The sequence below is a fragment of the Fukomys damarensis genome, unplaced genomic scaffold, assembly GCF_012274545.1.
Source record: "Fukomys damarensis isolate Sample0158 unplaced genomic scaffold, DMR_v1.0_HiC HiC_scaffold_16, whole genome shotgun sequence".
In the NCBI taxonomy this organism is placed as follows: Eukaryota; Metazoa; Chordata; class Mammalia; order Rodentia; family Bathyergidae; genus Fukomys; species Fukomys damarensis.
Window position 1 is genome coordinate 11,694,250 of NW_022900928.1, and position 15,618 is coordinate 11,709,867.

Here is a 15,618-nt window from a genome sequence, read left to right on the forward strand (position 1 = left end):
CCCCTTTTGTTTTTTTTTTTTTTTTTTTTTTTTTTGTACCGGGGATCAAACTTGGGACCTTGCGCTTGAGAGAGGCAGGAGGTGGAACTGCTGAGCTAAATCCCCGGCCCTAGCCCCTTAGTTCTTTTTTTCTTTTGGTACCAGGGATCGAACTCAGGTCCTTGAGCCTGCAAGGCACGCAGCAGAACCCCCTTATTTCTTGATGATAAACTAGAACCTGAATTTGGGTGGGGATTTCCCACACCTGGGACTGGCCGGGTAAATGCCGCTGAATCCCCAGTAGCTGAAGGCTCAAATCTAAGCCCATGGTGTTCAGATGTGTTAGTAGAGGAACTCTGTTGAAATAATCTAGCAGAAACCCAGCCTGGGTGGACGGCTACAGCAGAGCTTCCACACTTGAGGCACAGGCAGAGGGACTCGGTGCACTTGTGACATTCCCTGGGCACTTGAGAAAACGTGGGCTCTATAAAACACAGTTAGAAAACCAGAGGTTGAGCCCAGCCCCCATTTTCTAGGTGGAGAAACTGAGGCTCAGAGAGGGAGTGACTGCTGAGGTCACACAGGCTAAGAACAACCAGAACTGGACCCCAGACATCGGGTATCAATTCTGCAATACCAAGATTATCCTCCACGTCAGCCTGGGTGTCCCCACTCCCTTGCATTGTGTCCCCACTCGCTCGCAAGTTGTTGGGGGCACGTGGCTGCAGTCTGCTCAAGACTGTAGCTTCTACCCTCAGCCAGGGCACAGATCACAAAAAAACAATGCAGAGGGCAGACGTGGGTGGGTTGTTCAGGGTCACGGCCTTGTTACGCTGTCTTTCGTCCCCCTCCCCTTCTTTATTAATTGAGTTTGAGGTGGTTGTTTTTTGTCTCCTTAAGAAATGGAAAAGAATGAACTGCGTAAATACAACGATATTAACTCTGAAAAACCTCCTGCCATTTTAACTCTGTTACTGGAGAAATAAAAGAGAAATAATTTGTCCACCCACACTCAGCTCTTTCTGACGAAGGTAGGTGAATATTGCTTTGCTAATCGAGGGTGACTGCTGGAAGTGGAGCCACGCTGACTGATCCCAAATTGAGAGGAAGCCACAGCAACCCCAAAAGGAGCTGTCCGCTGTGGGTCGGCAGAGCCCCATGCATGAGCAGGGCCCAGGGTCACCAGCCGCGTGTCCCGCCTTCCACAGGTCTTCCCCAGCCGGTAGTGATGGAGGCACTGGACGAGGCCGAAAGGGTCCCTGACACAAAGAGAGAGATGCCACCACCCCCACCACCCTCTCCACCCTCAGAGCCTGCTCAGAAACCGCCACCTCAAGGCAATGGGAGCCACTCCCTCACTGTCAGGAGCAGCCTGTGCCTGTTCGCTGCCTCACAGTTTCTGGTAAGGATGTCACAGGCCTCCTAAGGGCCTGGAGAGAGGGTGGGTTGAGGGACGGCCTTCCACTTCCTCCCCAAGATGGCCACCTGGGCAGGCAGAGGGATGAGGAGCCTTCTTGTCCTCAGTGACTCCAAGTCCTCAAGACTGGTGTAAGAGGTGGGTTGGAATTCTGAGCTACAGTCTCAGTAGCAAAGCTCCTCAGACCCTGTCTTCCCTAACCCAAGAATCAAGAACAGAGGGCCCCTAACCCTTGACTCACGGATCCTGTGGACTTCCTGTCTGTGGAGGCCATTTTGGTAGACTTCCCTTCGCATGTGTGTACCTGTGATGTCCCCCTGGAAGGGCTTTATTGTGGCTACCATTAGTCGGCTTTTCTCCAGGAAGAGTCCTGGGGCCTCCTCTGGGTACATGGCAGCTGAGCCCTCCCCTTAGCTGCCCATTCTGGACCCGAGAGGCTCCCAGGCTGAGGCTGAAGGTGAATATATGGGGGCAGGGAGCCCGGGCTCTAAACTCAGCCCACTCCCCCTGACTGCCCCAGCTTGCCTGCGGGGTGCTCTGGTTCAGCGGCTATGGCCACATCTGGTTGCAGAATGCCACAGATCTCTTCTGCACCTCGCTCACACTGCTGACACAGCTGGGACCCACGGTGAGTAAGCTCCGGGGAACCCCAGGGTCGGGACCACTCGGGGGCCTCCGGTCCCATTCACCCCAACCCTAGCTTCGGTTTCTCTGAGCCCAGGACACTTCTGAGCCCCTGGTATTCTTCTGCCTGCTGCCCACCCCAGACCTGGGATGCAGCTTTTGGAGCCTCTGTTTTGTTGCCCTTGAAATAGATGAGAACTCTGTCTGCCCCTGCCACCACCCTGACCTGTTATCTGGTATCCTCCAGGCCTCGCTGGGCACAGAGACCTGGGACATCCCCTGTCTGCTGCTGGTCTCCCTGTCTGTGGGCCTGGTCCTCATCACCATCTTGGTAAGCATCCTCCTGACCCGGCCTCAGTGCTTTCCTCCTCTGCCCCCGAGGTCCCACTTCCTGCCTGCCTGTGTATGACCTGCAAGCTAAACAGCCTGGGTTCTGGGTAGGGTAAGGACAAGTATCTGTCTCCTTCCACCAGTGCGCCCAGCCTGGGATGACACACTCCTGCTTTCTAAAGATTTGGTGGAAGTGATCGGGGCTGGGGAGAGGCTGTGAGGCAGGGAGAAGCCCCAGGCCCCACCATGAAAGCCTGAATCCACAAGAGACTGAGGGTTGGGGAGGGGCATGGCCAGAGGGGGAGCGGGGGCTGAGCTCCCACCTAGGCAAGCAGCAGTGGCTCGCCGGCAGCTCCAGGGACTCAGAGGATCAGAGGGCTTGAAGCTGTAGAATCCGTGGTCCCCAAATCCCTGTGCTCCCAACCAGGTGTGGCACGTCCTGAAGGGCCCCCCAGAGGCCCCCTCCCCGCTGCCCCCGGAGGACAGGCGCCAGTCCGTGAGCCGCCAGCCCTCCTTCACCTATTCAGAGTGGATGGAGGGCAAGGTGGAGGATGACTTCCTGGACCTGGACCCTGTGCCCGAGACGCCTGTGTTTGACTGCGTGATGGACATCAAGCCCGAGGCTGACCCCACCTCGCTGACCGTCAAGTCCATGGGTCTGCAGGAGAGGTGGGAGGGGTGGCGGAGGGGTGGGCACCGTGGGCCCTCGGGCTCTGTCTGACTCCAGGTGCCCAGGACAGAGCTCGCCTCGCGGCTTAGCCAGTGTAGATGCGTGTCCTTTGGGCCATAGATGAAGAGCACAGGGGCCCAAGGGGAACACAGACAGATCCTGTCCCAGCACGCCCAGAGGTGTGTGCAGTGCTCTCTTGGACTCTAGGAGGTGTGGGTAGGTTTCCTCATGGTAGGATCTTCTTAGGACCTTTAGCACACCTGTGTTCATTGTAAATCAGCGAGGGGAGAGCATGTGGCATTTCCCAAAGCCATTTGGCCACAGGACCCTGCTTTTCTAGTCTTGTGTGTTCCACGGAGCACACTCGGGGAGGTGTAGACAGCCCTCTTCTCAGAGCCTACCTGGGTAACGCAGATCGTATCAGGCTGAGTTAGCTACCTGATGTTACAGAAAGAGCACTGCATGAGAAGGCAGCTCTCCCACCCTCTTTCTCTGAGAACCTGGGCAATTCTTGTCCCCTGTGAGAACTCAAGCTTCCCTACCTGCATAATGCAGGCCCTTCCTAGTCTATGATTTTAGACAGGTCGTAGTTTGTCCAGTGTAGATGTCCTCGCTGCTGCCGTGTTGCCCCTGGAACCCCTCCTTCCCTGGAGTGGGGTGGCCCTGCCTCTGCTGCATGAGATGTCCTAACCCATTGGCAGCCTCCCCCCAGGACTGCCAGGCCAGAACTGTGTGCAGAGGTCTGGAGCCGTCCTGTCCTCTTGGCTGGAAACCTGCTTTTCTGCCCTGCGTCTCCGTCTCCTCTGTGGGCTGCCTGGGGTCCAGGAGAACAGGCCCCAGCAATGGCCCAGGAGAGGCGAAGGAGCTATGTTGGGCTTGCTTTGACCTGGAGCCCTAAATCCTCACCATGGGAGGCCTGTGCCTCGGGGCTTAGACTGTGCTCCTGATGTGAGGGTCCCCTCCCCAGCGAACCCTCTTGCCCTGCCGCCTCTGTCCACACCCAAAGTCCCCAGGGAAGCATCTCCTTGCCAGAGTCTCACTTCCTCTCCCCTGGGCCTTCCAGGCGGGGCTCCAACGTCTCCCTGACCCTGGACATGTGCACCCCGGGCTGCAATGAAGAGGGCTTTGGCTACCTCGTGTCACCTCGAGAAGAGCTGGCCCACGAGTACCTGCTCAGCGCCTCCCGCATCCTGCGAGCTGAGGAGCTGCACGAAAAGGCCCTGGACCCTTTCCTGCTGCAGGCCGAGTTCTTTGTGAGTCCCTCTGAGCCAGCCCCCCACCCTGGGCACACCTTTCCACACATGGCACTCGGCCACGCAGCCAGGTGACAGGGTACGGTGCCCAGACTTAGCGTCTGGAGTAGACCAATGTCACCTTGTTATCAGCTCTCCCACCATCATGAGCAAGCGGCTTCGCCTCGGAGCCTCGCTTTCCTCATCTGGAAAATGGGGTGAAAGCGATAGGGCTGCCGTAAGGCTGAGAGGGATGATCACATGGAGTCAGTGTGCAGTGGAGTTGCCAGGGCCAGGGCCACGGCCAGGACGTGCTCTGGAGTTCTAGAAGCCTTCTCTCCCCACTCTGTCCCCTCCCTCCTCTGCCCAGCATCACCAAGGATCACTTGTCTTCTTGGCATCTCTCCAGCAACCTCCCTGCTGCTACCCCTGGTCCTAGCTTCGCTCCTAATCCCATCCTGCAGCTAGGTGCATGACAGCTAGCACCTAGGAGACTGTCGTCCCCTTTGTTGTCCTGAAAGCATGGGTTTGGATTGCGGATCATCAGTATGTGGCAAGAGCAAGCTTTCTGATATCCGGTCTCAGAATCAGATAAACTTCCTGACACATCGAGGGCACCCCCATCCTTCTTTCTTGGCAGGAAGCCTAGGGAGGAGGAAGGAAGAGGCCACAGCTCGAAAACCCACTTCCCCGGTCAGACTCAGCAGCCAGGCAGGTCACCCACTGTCCCCTCAGACTCATTGCTAAATGTTCCTGGAGCTTGGCACCGCCTACAGAAGAAGCCTGCCAGCCCTGCCTGAGTGGGTCTGGCCCCGGCCTCCTTCTCCAGCCTCACGCCGCACCCGCAGCCTGCAGGGTCTGTCCGCTTGTTGCCAGGCCGGCCTGCCTCTGCCTCCCTCCTCCCATACCCTCCTCCTCGCCTCGTTTCCTCCCTGATGCCTCTGGAAAACCATCCTCTCCCACCCGGGCCAAGCTGCTGCTGCAGGCCCCAACCACCGTCACCTCCCGAGAAGAAAGAGCTGGAGTCCTGTACGCCCCTTTCTGCCCGGTACATTATCGTAGATTCTGCCCGACAGGAAAGAGCCTGGCCTGAGCACCCACCACAGGCAGTTTTGCGCAAGTGTTTTCTTCCTTTTCTCCACAGTGACCTTAGAAGGTACTATCAGCCGCACTTTACAAGGTCCATGTAGCACCCCAAACGTAACGGCTAATATGAGACGTGTGCAGGCAGGTACTAAACAGTGTGCACAGAGTGGAGGGGAGTGTGGAGGAGCAGGAGGTGCCAGGAGTCGCAGTGGTTACCAAGTCACGTTTTGTCTGGTTCTCCTTCATTCCCCATCCATGGATTGAATCTATGTGCGCCGTGCTGGCCCTACATACGCAGTAATCATACTATGATGCACTCAGCACACGCCAGGCGCTATTCAAAATGCTTCGTGGGTGCCGCCTCCTTTACTGGTAGATGGCGGTCACCCGAACGCATGCTCTCAAGCCAGCCCCTGGAAGAGAAGCAGGGAGCAAGAAGTAGCCCCTGGCTTTGGACGTCTTTGAAGGCCAGTCCGTACCTGCTCATACCCTGGGTCCTCCCCCTGCAGGAAATCCCCATGAACTTCGTGGATCCGAAAGAGTACGACATCCCTGGGCTGGTTCGGAAGAACCGGTACAGAACCATCCTTCCCAGTGAGTACTCTCTCGCTGCCCAGGGCAGGGGCGGGGGACCTGTGCATGGGACACAACCTTCAGCCCAGAGTGGGCCGCCAAGGGTGATGGGAGGAGGGCAGGTGACAGAGGAGGGCAGGGGTCAGTCCATGTGGTCACACAGCCTGCCTGGATCCTTGCCTTCCCTGCCAGGTGCTGTGCTAGGTTCTGTGGATACCCAAAGAGAGGGGCTTGCCCTGAAACATGTATCTGCAGCCTTCTCTCTTGCGAGTGGGCAGATCTTCAGGAGAGAAACGTAAGGCTCAGGGAGGTTAAGTGTTGTACCTACAGTCAAACAGGAAGGATAGAGCTGTTTCCAACCTGGGCCTCTGTGAGCCCAAAGGCAAGCGCTTTTGTCCACCTGTGTTCGGTTGGATCAAATTGCCAGTCCTCCAGCAGGCAGAGCCACCCCACAGGCGAATGAGCTGCCTTGACAGGTGGTGAGCTCCCTGTCACTCGGTGTATTCTAGTGAGACTGTATGAACTGTCCCTGCAAGGCCTGCAGGGTTTTTCTCCATTGAGGGCAGTTAGGCCAGATGACCCAATGTTCCCATCTCATCCCTGTGGTGTCATTTTCAGGGAACTTCCATCAGTCCCCTGACGGCCTGCTACCCCTGCCTTGTCTGGCCTCAGACTTCAAGGGCTAACGTGGCGGGGGTTAACTTGTTAGAAGAGAATCCCCAAAAACCTACTCCACTCGGTTTGTTGAGTAGCGTGGCTTTAAAAAAAGCAGTTTTGCCACCAGCATCTCCAACAACATGTAAGATGTCACGACTTATTTTTAACTTTTAAAATATCGACTTGTGGTTGCTATGGTTACACAGTCTCTAGGTAGTTCCGGTTAAACAAAGCACCATTTAAGGCCAGGATGCATTATTCAGTGCGGCTCACCTCTTCCCTCATCTTGCCCTCCCCTTCCCAGCTCCACCTGGAGGGAGGGGCCCCGCTACCCCAGAACCTAGCCAGGGCTTTGCTGGCTTCTCCAAGCGGCCAGGACAGTCAGGCTGTGCCCCACGTGGGCCCCACTGACAGGCTCGAGCCACTTGCAGCGCTGCCTTGCGCGTCCAGGTCCCCACGCCCAACAGAGAATCTCGTCTGTGCCACAAGTCCGGCCTCTGTCTTCAGAGACCGGGATTGGGGACAGAAGGCAGGTCAGGCTTAGCAGAGGCCACTCCGGATCCAGCCCGTGGTGAGGTTGCTGCTCGAGTTCATCTGACACGTTACCTGAGCCCCAGCCCCAGGGAACAAGAATTTGGACATGAATGCCACACAGGCGCTACACGCATTGCTCCCGGCCTAGTGACAGATCGTTGTGTGGTCAGGCAGTGTCAGAGGGGGCAGCAATGAAGACAGGACACAGAACGAATCCTGCTCCTTCCCCGCTGGGTCCCAAGCGCCGAAACAGCGCCCGGCACACGGCAGCAGCCTGCACCTATCCAAGGGCACGAGTGAATGTGTGAATAGGGCCTCTCAGTATAGCTCCCCCTCCATCCTCGATGCAGAATGACTTTGGGGGTTCAGGCTTCCGTGCTGCCCGGTTCCAGGGGGTGCCGTGCTACACCGACGGAAATGCCCCCAGAGTGGTGCCAGGCAGGGCAGCCCTGCGCCCGCGACTCTGATTACTTGAGCCGCCCTAGTAATCTCCCGACTCCCACAATCTCTCCATCCTGCCCACCACTGTCCCCAGTAGATGCCAAACAGAGATCTGGTTGGGTCACTCTTCTTAGGACTGCCCATGTCACCTCTCTAAGCCAGCCCAGTGCCACCTCCTCCAGGAAGCCCAGCTGCCAAGCCAAGTCCCGGGCCCCTGTTGCACACACTACTGGACTGCCTGCCCCACACCAGGCCTGCTTTGGGGCGAGCAGCATCCTCACGAACACAGCGCCCGACACTCTGTACTCGGTCAGGACTTGGCAGACAATGGTTCCCGCCGCCTCTACGGTTCCCTAATATCTGCATCCCTCACATAAGGACTGGAAAGGGCAGCTCATGCCCCTCACCTCCCTTTGCCCCACCAGGGGGCGTCCTTGGTACTCGTTCACTATGGCAAAAGGTCAGCGACAGCAAAGGCAGCTGCCCGCTCCACCATGTTTGCCACGCACTGGCCACATCGCTGGTCTCAGGGCTCCGTATTCACGGTAACCCTTCACCATTGTAAGATAAGTGAGCTTCAGCTGAGCGTGGCAGCACACACCAATAATCCCAGCACTTAGGAGGCTGAGGCAGAAGGATCACCCTGAGTTTGAGGCCAGGCTGGGCTTCATAGTGAGTTCAACAGCATCCTGGAATACATAGCAAGACCCTGTCTCAAAAAATAAAAACAGGTACGTGAAGTCGTCCCAGAAGGAGTATCCCCAGTTTACAGAGAAGGAACAGGAAGAGGAATGGCCCAGGCGGACATTCTAAAATACCACTGAGTTACTCAGTTCTCCTGGGTCATTTGAAGCCAAGTTCTATGGCTTGGAGTTGTCGACTTACTGACATCTTCCCTGCCTTCGAGAGCCCCAGAATATGCACACTGGAAGCACCGTTAGTCCGGCCCTCCCTCCTGGTCACGGTAGAGAAAGTGGGGCGCAGAGAAGGGCTAAAGCCGAGCAGGACCAGGACCCAGGCAGGTCCCTGCCCACCCCCCAGAGTGTCTCCTTCCCAGTCACGGCCTCTCCGCCTGACAGTCACGAGGCGAGGCTTTGGCTGGAACAGTTCTACCCCAGGAGGAACAAGGTGCTATGGGAATCCATTCCTGTGGGGTCTGACGTGGGGAAAGATTGGGAAACCTTTGTGGGTGTGAGTCGGTGCCGCAAGGACCCCGCTGTCTCATTTCAGACGTGGATGGCTTCGCCCTTTCGTCTGTCTTTCAACTGTCCATCCCGTAAATCTGCCACAGTTTCTATTCGTAGAGTACTTCAGAGTTTATAGAGCCCCGGAAGAGAATGGTTTTTACCCTGTTTTACAGATCAGAAAATTAAGGCTTCGAAAGGCCCTGTGTTTTACAAGGTGACACAGACGCAGTGTGACGCTGCACTCTCAAACTCTAGCTGCTGCCTGCTGTTCGGGGCCTGTCCCTGGCTCACTCCTTTCTTGGCTGGCTCTTCCCACTCCAGACACGAGATGAGTGAGCACAGGGAAACCTGGGACACAGGCAGAGGGGCAGGCACTGACGCCACAGAGGTGAGACGCGGGGCCTCTCGCTCCTTCTCCCTCTTCGCCTGCCTGCATGGATCAGGGACAGATCAGTGCTTTGCTTCTGAGCAGGGGAAGGAAGAAGCACTAAGGTCTCAGAAAAAAATGCAGGTGCTCTGGGATGGCCATGAAAGTGGGAACTGCATGAGTGGACCCAGCTCCCAGCCTCACCTGTCTCCTCCAACCCCAGATCCCCACAGCAGAGTGTGTCTGACCTCACCAGACCCTGAGGACCCTCTGAGTAGCTACATCAACGCCAACTACATCCGGGTACGTAGACTCATCCCTGCAGGGTCCCCGTGATCCATCCTCCAGGCTTGGCCCTAAACCGGCCTGGCTTCTGTCGGCCCCGGGAGCCCTGCCTCTGACCCTGACCCTGTGGACTTGATCGGTCGCAGGGTTACCGTGGGGAGGAGAAGGTGTACATCGCCACGCAGGGCCCCATTGTCAGCACGGTGGCCGACTTCTGGCGCATGGTGTGGCAGGAGCACACGCCTATCATTGTCATGATCACCAACATCGAGGAGATGAACGAGGTAGGACTCCAGCACCGCTGCCCAGAGCTGCTGCTTTACGCCCCACACTCTATGGGCCTGGCAGCATTCACTCTCCTGTCAAGAGGAGGAGATGTGAGGCTCTGGGAGGTTGTCTTCTGCTCAGGGCTGCCCGGTCGGAGGCAGAGCCTCGAGCTGGCCTGTCCCCCTCCAGTGCCCATGGTCTCAAGCGGGAAGGAGTCCTGCTCCTCCCAGGCCACTGGACTAACACTGGCTGTGTCTACACTCATAATGGCCCATGTCATTGAGTCCCCATAAAAGTCTTTCAAATGAGCACTATTTCCAAATTCCAGACGGGGAAACCGAGGCTCAGAAAAGTAACTTTACAAGTCATAAAACTGAGGTTTGAACCCAACACTGACAGCCAACGTGTTGCCCTTCTGTTTCCCGCCCCAGCTCCGGGAGGGGGTGTTGGGGAGGATGGGGGAATGGGGTGTGTCCCAGCCTCACCTGGGCCCTACAGAAATGCACTGAGTACTGGCCAGAGGAGCAGGTGGTGTACGACGGCGTGGAGATCATCGTGCAGAAGGTCGTTCACACCGAGGATTACCGGCTGCGGCTCATCTCCCTCAGGGTGAGGCCCGGCGCTGGCTGGGCTGGGCTGGGCTGGAAGGTGGGGATAGGGTCTCCACTGGGGTCTCCACAGAGACCGGAAGTCCACTGTAGCTGAAACAGGCCAGTGTCACTCCCAGAATTCACTGACGAGCAGGGTGACAGGTGCATGGACATGGGGGCCAGAGGCCAAAGTGCCAGTTGCGTTTCCCAAACCAGCGTTGCCTCTAATGCCGTTGGACTCACTGTCTACGCTGCCACTCACAGTGTCTTGTAGCTCTGTGTCAGGTACTGCCAAGGCCAGGAATGTCTGGGTCAGCAGCTTCCAGCACTGCCCTTATTACTGAAGGGTCCTTATGACTTTGGGGTCCAGTCTAGCAGGGACACTGGGCTTCTACTCTGTAGTGCCCAACATGTCCACCAGAGAGCAGGCACTTCTTGCTGCTTTGGGGTTGCACAGGGAGGCTGTGATTGCAGAAAATGGCAAGAAAAGGAAGACGCACAGTATGAGCAATTGAGAACAGCCCAGAAGAGTGGGGGGAGGTATCCTCCCACCCTGAAGTTGTGCTTCTTCCAGGATAGCATAACAGAAGAGATTGTTCCTTTGGTATCAGAGAAATTAGTAGGTTCTCTTTCTGCTCTGAATTGGAGAAGGGTGGAGTCCGTTGGAATAACTCCGAACTGTGGAAAAGCTGAACCAAGCACCAGGACCTGAAGCCTTATCTACAGACAGGTTGCAATGTGCACTGATGAAAACAGCCACAGAGTTCAGCTCCAGCAAAATGAGTTCAAGGCCTGTGACCTAAAGCTCTGAGCTGCCCCCTCTCTCACTGGATAGGATGCTAGGCCAGCACCCATCTGCGCAGCGCTAAGATCCAGTCTTTCTGGAGGGCCTGCGGAGCCAGGGAGGCTGTGGTAGCAGTCACAGCTGGGTAGCCTAGGAACCTGCTTCCCACCTAGAAATGCCCAGGAAAGAGGCTGCGGCCAGGGATGTTCGACTTGCAATGCTGTAGGGCCGGTTAGTGGAAGAACCAAGGCATCTTGGAGGTTGAGGGTGTTTGCTTTTGTCCATAAAATGCCAACAAGCACCAGCCTTGGGCCTGATTCTGAGTTGGGTACCAGGTGCACAGCTGTCCAAAGCCTGAATTCTCCCACCCGGAAGTGCCTGTAAGATGGTAAGTACTGAGCTAGAGCTAGGCGAGGCTACAGAAGATAGATACTCTGCCAGCTGCCATGCTCCGGGAGAGCTTCCTGGACATCATGGTGCTGAATGGGGCCTGAAAAGATGAGTGGGCCTTGATCAGGGGCGCCTATGTGATGCAACAGCTCTGTGATGCAGTGTGTGTGTGTGTGTGTGTGTGTGTGTGTGTGTGTGCGCGTGTGTTACATGCACGCACTGTACTGCAGACATTCTATTGCTACCAAGTAGAGCACAGGAGTTTAAGCAAAAGGACGCAGCAGCAGATGTTCCTGGAAGAGTAGATGCTGCTCCCAGCATGCTATTTGCCAGGCTAGGGACTGGGAGAGTGGGTTTTATTCCAAGTGCAGTGAGATCCTCAGAAGGGAGTCTCAATTCAGGCTGCTCTGACCAATACCAGGAGACAGAGCAGTTTAAAGACAGCAGACTGATTTCTCCCAGTTCTGGAGGCTGGGAAGTCCAAGTCACACTGTACCCTCAAACACACAGTGGGACTTAGGTTTGAACATATGGATTGGGGGGTGGAAGGACACAAAGGTTGTTAGGGGGCATCAAGGAGAATTGTGCGGGACAGAGCATCCCAACTGCGGTGGGTCTGGGCTGGTCAGGAGGAGGAGGGAGCGCAACGCAGCCGAGAGAAGATGGAGTCCACAGCGAGGGCAGTGGTGGAGAGGAGGTAACAGTGGGGACGGTCGCATAGGGCAGGTGAAGCACAGGTGGGGGAAAGAGTCCCAGGGCTCTAGGTCTGGTGACAAAGGGACCATGGGGACATTTGTCAAGATAAGGAACCTGGAAAACAGTAAATTGGAAAAGGGGCTTCTGGCCTTGGATGGCCCTGGAGATGTTGAGACAGAACCTAGGAGCAGGCCACCGAGATGCCGGCTGGCTCGGTGCCTCCCGCACCGGGCAGTGGGGTGCGGGTGGGGGCACTGAAGGGTCGCACTGTGACTTCCTCCCTGGGCCCGTCTGTGTCGGGTTTGTGGGCTGCACACATTCACATGTCTCTGGGCTGGGCCTCTGTCTCCTGGGCAGAGTGGGGCTGAAGAACGAGGCCTGAAGCACTACTGGTTCACATCCTGGCCCGACCAGAAGACCCCAGACCGGGCACCTCCACTCCTCCACCTGGTGCGGGAGGTGGAGGAGGCAGCCCAGCAGGAGGGGCCCCACTGCGCCCCCATCATCGTGCACTGCAGGTGGGTTCTCCCAGCCCCCCAGGCCGGGCCGGGCCCCCAGCCCCTGGGCCGCCCTGCCCCTCACCCGTCCTCCCCCACGGTCCTCAGCGCAGGGATTGGGAGGACCGGCTGCTTCATCGCCACCAGCATCTGCTGCCAGCAGCTGCGGCATGAGGGCGTGGTGGACATCCTGAAGACCACGTGCCAGCTCCGGCAAGACAGGTCAGCGCGTGGTGGGGGTGGCAGCAGGGGGTGTCTGATGTGTGCGCCGGGCGAGGGGCAGATGATGCACAGGCACGACCGACAGGCAGATGAGCAGCGTGGTGGCCGGCAAAGGGGCAGGGTCCAGACAGTTCCTCTTCCGGTGGACGGATAGGCTGGGAGTGACAGGACACACAGTCGGTGTCCCAGGCAAGAGGAACAGGGCAGGGGCTGGCCAGGGTGGTTTCCACGCTGCACAAGGAAAAGGCCCCCGGTGTGTCTCCGGGTGACTGGCGCTCTTGGGTCTGGGGCCCCTCCTGCAACCCGTCCCCACCACGCGTCTCTGCTGGGCAGGGGTGGCATGATCCAGACATGTGAGCAGTACCAGTTCGTGCACCACGTCATGAGCCTCTATGAGAAGCAGCTGTCCCGCCAGGCCCCAGAGTGACCGCGCTCCTCCTCCCAGGCCCTCCGGGCCCTGCCGAGGTTCCTGGCCTGCTCCCCATCCTGCCCCTCTCCTCCCCTCTCAGTGTGCTCCCTCCTCGGTCAGCCTGGCCTGGCCCCTACCCCAGCATAGCTCTTCCTACTGTACATACGGGGACTCGGGGAGGGCAGGGGAGGGATGTGCCAGGCCAGGCCTGGGGCCCCGGGGCCTGACCCGCGCCGCCGTGCAGCCCTGGGGCCTCAGTTTTAACGACGGTTCCACTGCTACTTGGTCCAGAACATTTCCATGCCGCGCTCTTGAGTGTCCTGCCACAGCGTATTGTCCGTCCACTCATCTCTGCTCTCTGTACCGGACACTGTGTCTCCTCGGCCCAGGAAAAGGGGCTGAGCTCCAGCCCCTGGCAGCCCAGGCAGAAGTGCCTGCCTCGGGTCCCCCACCCCACTTCCCCCAGAAAGCAGGCTGCAGTTTGTTCCCTTAATTGGGACCTTAATTGGGACGTAGAGGGCGGGGCCGCAGAGGACCTGGAGGCCAGGGACAGGGAGCTCCCAGCTGGGCAGTCTCTGGGTTAGGGTGGGCATCACAGCCCAGATGGCCTCGGGGTGTGAGGTGCCTTTGGGAGGTGTGGGAGAGGAAGGGGACAGGTGGGGGTGGGACCCAGAGGCTCTGCGCCCTGTGGGGGTGGGAGGGGGCGGGGTGGGGACTCAGCCCCGGATCTGATCTGTGTGACGCATCTTCCTGCGTCACCGTGGGAATGGCCTCCCAAGAGTCTGCTGCGTGTCGCTCTGCGTGTGTTCCCGTGTCCGCGCGTGTGTTGAGAGCCCTTCAGCAGGGCATGCATGACTCTTCAGCAACATGTGTTACCTTGGAGCCACGTGTTTTTACTGCTGACTTTATTCCACGACAGACAGAGACATTGGGTGTCTTTTTATAATTCGCTCGTGGTCATTGAATAGAGCAATAAACAGAGCATTTTGAGCAAATCTAGCCTCCTGGGTCTGTGTGATTTACCTCCCCACTCTGCTTTCTGCCTCCCTGCCCAAGGCTTTGGGACCCCGCCCCACAGCCTGGCCCTCATGCTCACTGGCTCCCCTTGTGGAGATTCTGGGTATGACGCAAGTCCAAAGCCAAATTCCCTTCTTCAGAATTCTCACACAGACACCCCAGCCCGCCCAGATAGTGAGAGCCTCAGAGACAGCAATGGGAAGCCCCCAGTGCGGTCAGAAGGTCCAGTCATTTCCCTTGTAAGACCAGGGCTGAAAGTCACCCCTCCCGGTTGCTAAGCCATCCCGCACTCTCCTACTTTGTTTTAATCCCCTGACTCCTGGAATAGAGCAAAAGTAGCTGTGACACAACTGATAGCAGATGGGAGGTCACTGCAGGGCAGTGCTGCTGGCCGGCCAGCAGGTCCCTACAGGGTACCAGAACCTTGGGTGGATTGGTCAAGGGTCCAGGCGTGCAGGGTGTGCTGCAAACAAACAAAAGAACGGGGCTGGCTGACATTCAGGTGGGGCCCTGGAGAAAGGGGCATGCGCTCCAGCCACCCTCGGCACGCTGTGCAGAATGGGCCTTCTACCCAGATTACAGAGACGGCTGCAGAGAAGGAAGGCAGCGACATGCTCGCATTTCCCTCTCCCTCCCCAGGGTGGTCCTGTAAGGCTGCATAGACTGTGCCTGCACCACATGTACAGTGTGAATTGTGCCCTGCACTTGTGCCAGGCAGCAGACCCCCTCCCTACCCAGCGCACCCCTTCCCAGTCCCAGGAGAACAGAAGGCCTGTGGCATTTGCTCCCAGTCCTTGATGCGCATGTGCGCTCACAAGTCCCACACAGCAGCAACGAGCAGCGCAACCTCTACCTCAAAGGCACAGAAAAAGTACTCCTGGGCCCCAGGATTTCCTTCAGCCCGGACCTAGCAGCTTGCTTCCCACCCCGACACCCCGGTCCTGCCACCCCCAACTCCCAAAGCAGTGCACCATCTGACTGAGCTTGAGTAAGGGATCACCCCCGGAGCACAGGCATTTAAGGAACTGATGGCTGTCAGCACCTCACGAGGCGAGGTAAAGGAGGAGACTGGCCACAGCGCAGCCCGGGCACTAGCTGAGCCTCCAAGCTGCGGACACAGCATTCAAGAGTTGTAAATTTCGGATATGCGCAAAAGGTGAAGGTGCCCCTCCTCTTCCATCGGGCTCAGCCTGGTAACTTCTGAGCCTAGAGGGCCCCTGGCCTGGCATCAAGAAGATAGGATTCTGTTCTCAGCGACCTTGGCCAGGTTATTTCTCTCAGACATCAGTTTCCTCGTGTACCAGAGAGCATTTTAAAAACCGCCACACTCGGGCCAAGGATTTAGCTCAGTGGTGCGGCCGCCT

At 57.6% G+C, this 15,618-nt stretch overlaps 1 protein-coding gene across 9 annotated transcripts in view; it reads left to right on the forward strand.

Moving 5' to 3' along the window:
* The window catches only part of Ptpn5 (protein tyrosine phosphatase non-receptor type 5), a 56,852-nt gene extending 42,620 nt beyond the window's left edge, over nucleotides 1-14,232 (forward strand). For 7 of the 9 annotated variants that reach the window (XM_010615114.1, XM_010615113.1, XM_010615119.1 and 4 more), the window contains 12 exons: nucleotides 1,188-1,381; nucleotides 1,917-2,024; nucleotides 2,268-2,351; nucleotides 2,778-3,019; nucleotides 4,084-4,273; nucleotides 5,848-5,932; nucleotides 9,321-9,400; nucleotides 9,529-9,666; nucleotides 10,148-10,258; nucleotides 12,467-12,627; nucleotides 12,715-12,828; nucleotides 13,162-14,232. In XM_010615114.1, the coding sequence (XP_010613416.1) occupies nucleotides 1,188-1,381; nucleotides 1,917-2,024; nucleotides 2,268-2,351; nucleotides 2,778-3,019; nucleotides 4,084-4,273; nucleotides 5,848-5,932; nucleotides 9,321-9,400; nucleotides 9,529-9,666; nucleotides 10,148-10,258; nucleotides 12,467-12,627; nucleotides 12,715-12,828; nucleotides 13,162-13,255 (1,601 nt within the window). In that variant the 3' untranslated portion in view covers nucleotides 13,256-14,232. Of the gene's footprint in view, nucleotides 1-179; nucleotides 1,011-1,187; nucleotides 1,382-1,916; nucleotides 2,025-2,267; nucleotides 2,352-2,777; nucleotides 3,020-4,083; nucleotides 4,274-5,847; nucleotides 5,933-9,320; nucleotides 9,401-9,528; nucleotides 9,667-10,147; nucleotides 10,259-12,466; nucleotides 12,628-12,714; nucleotides 12,829-13,161 lie in introns of those variants that run through there. The other 2 variants (XM_010615118.3, XM_010615116.3) reach the window with 2 other exon arrangements.
* Nucleotides 14,233-15,618: the final 1,386 nt, after the last annotated feature.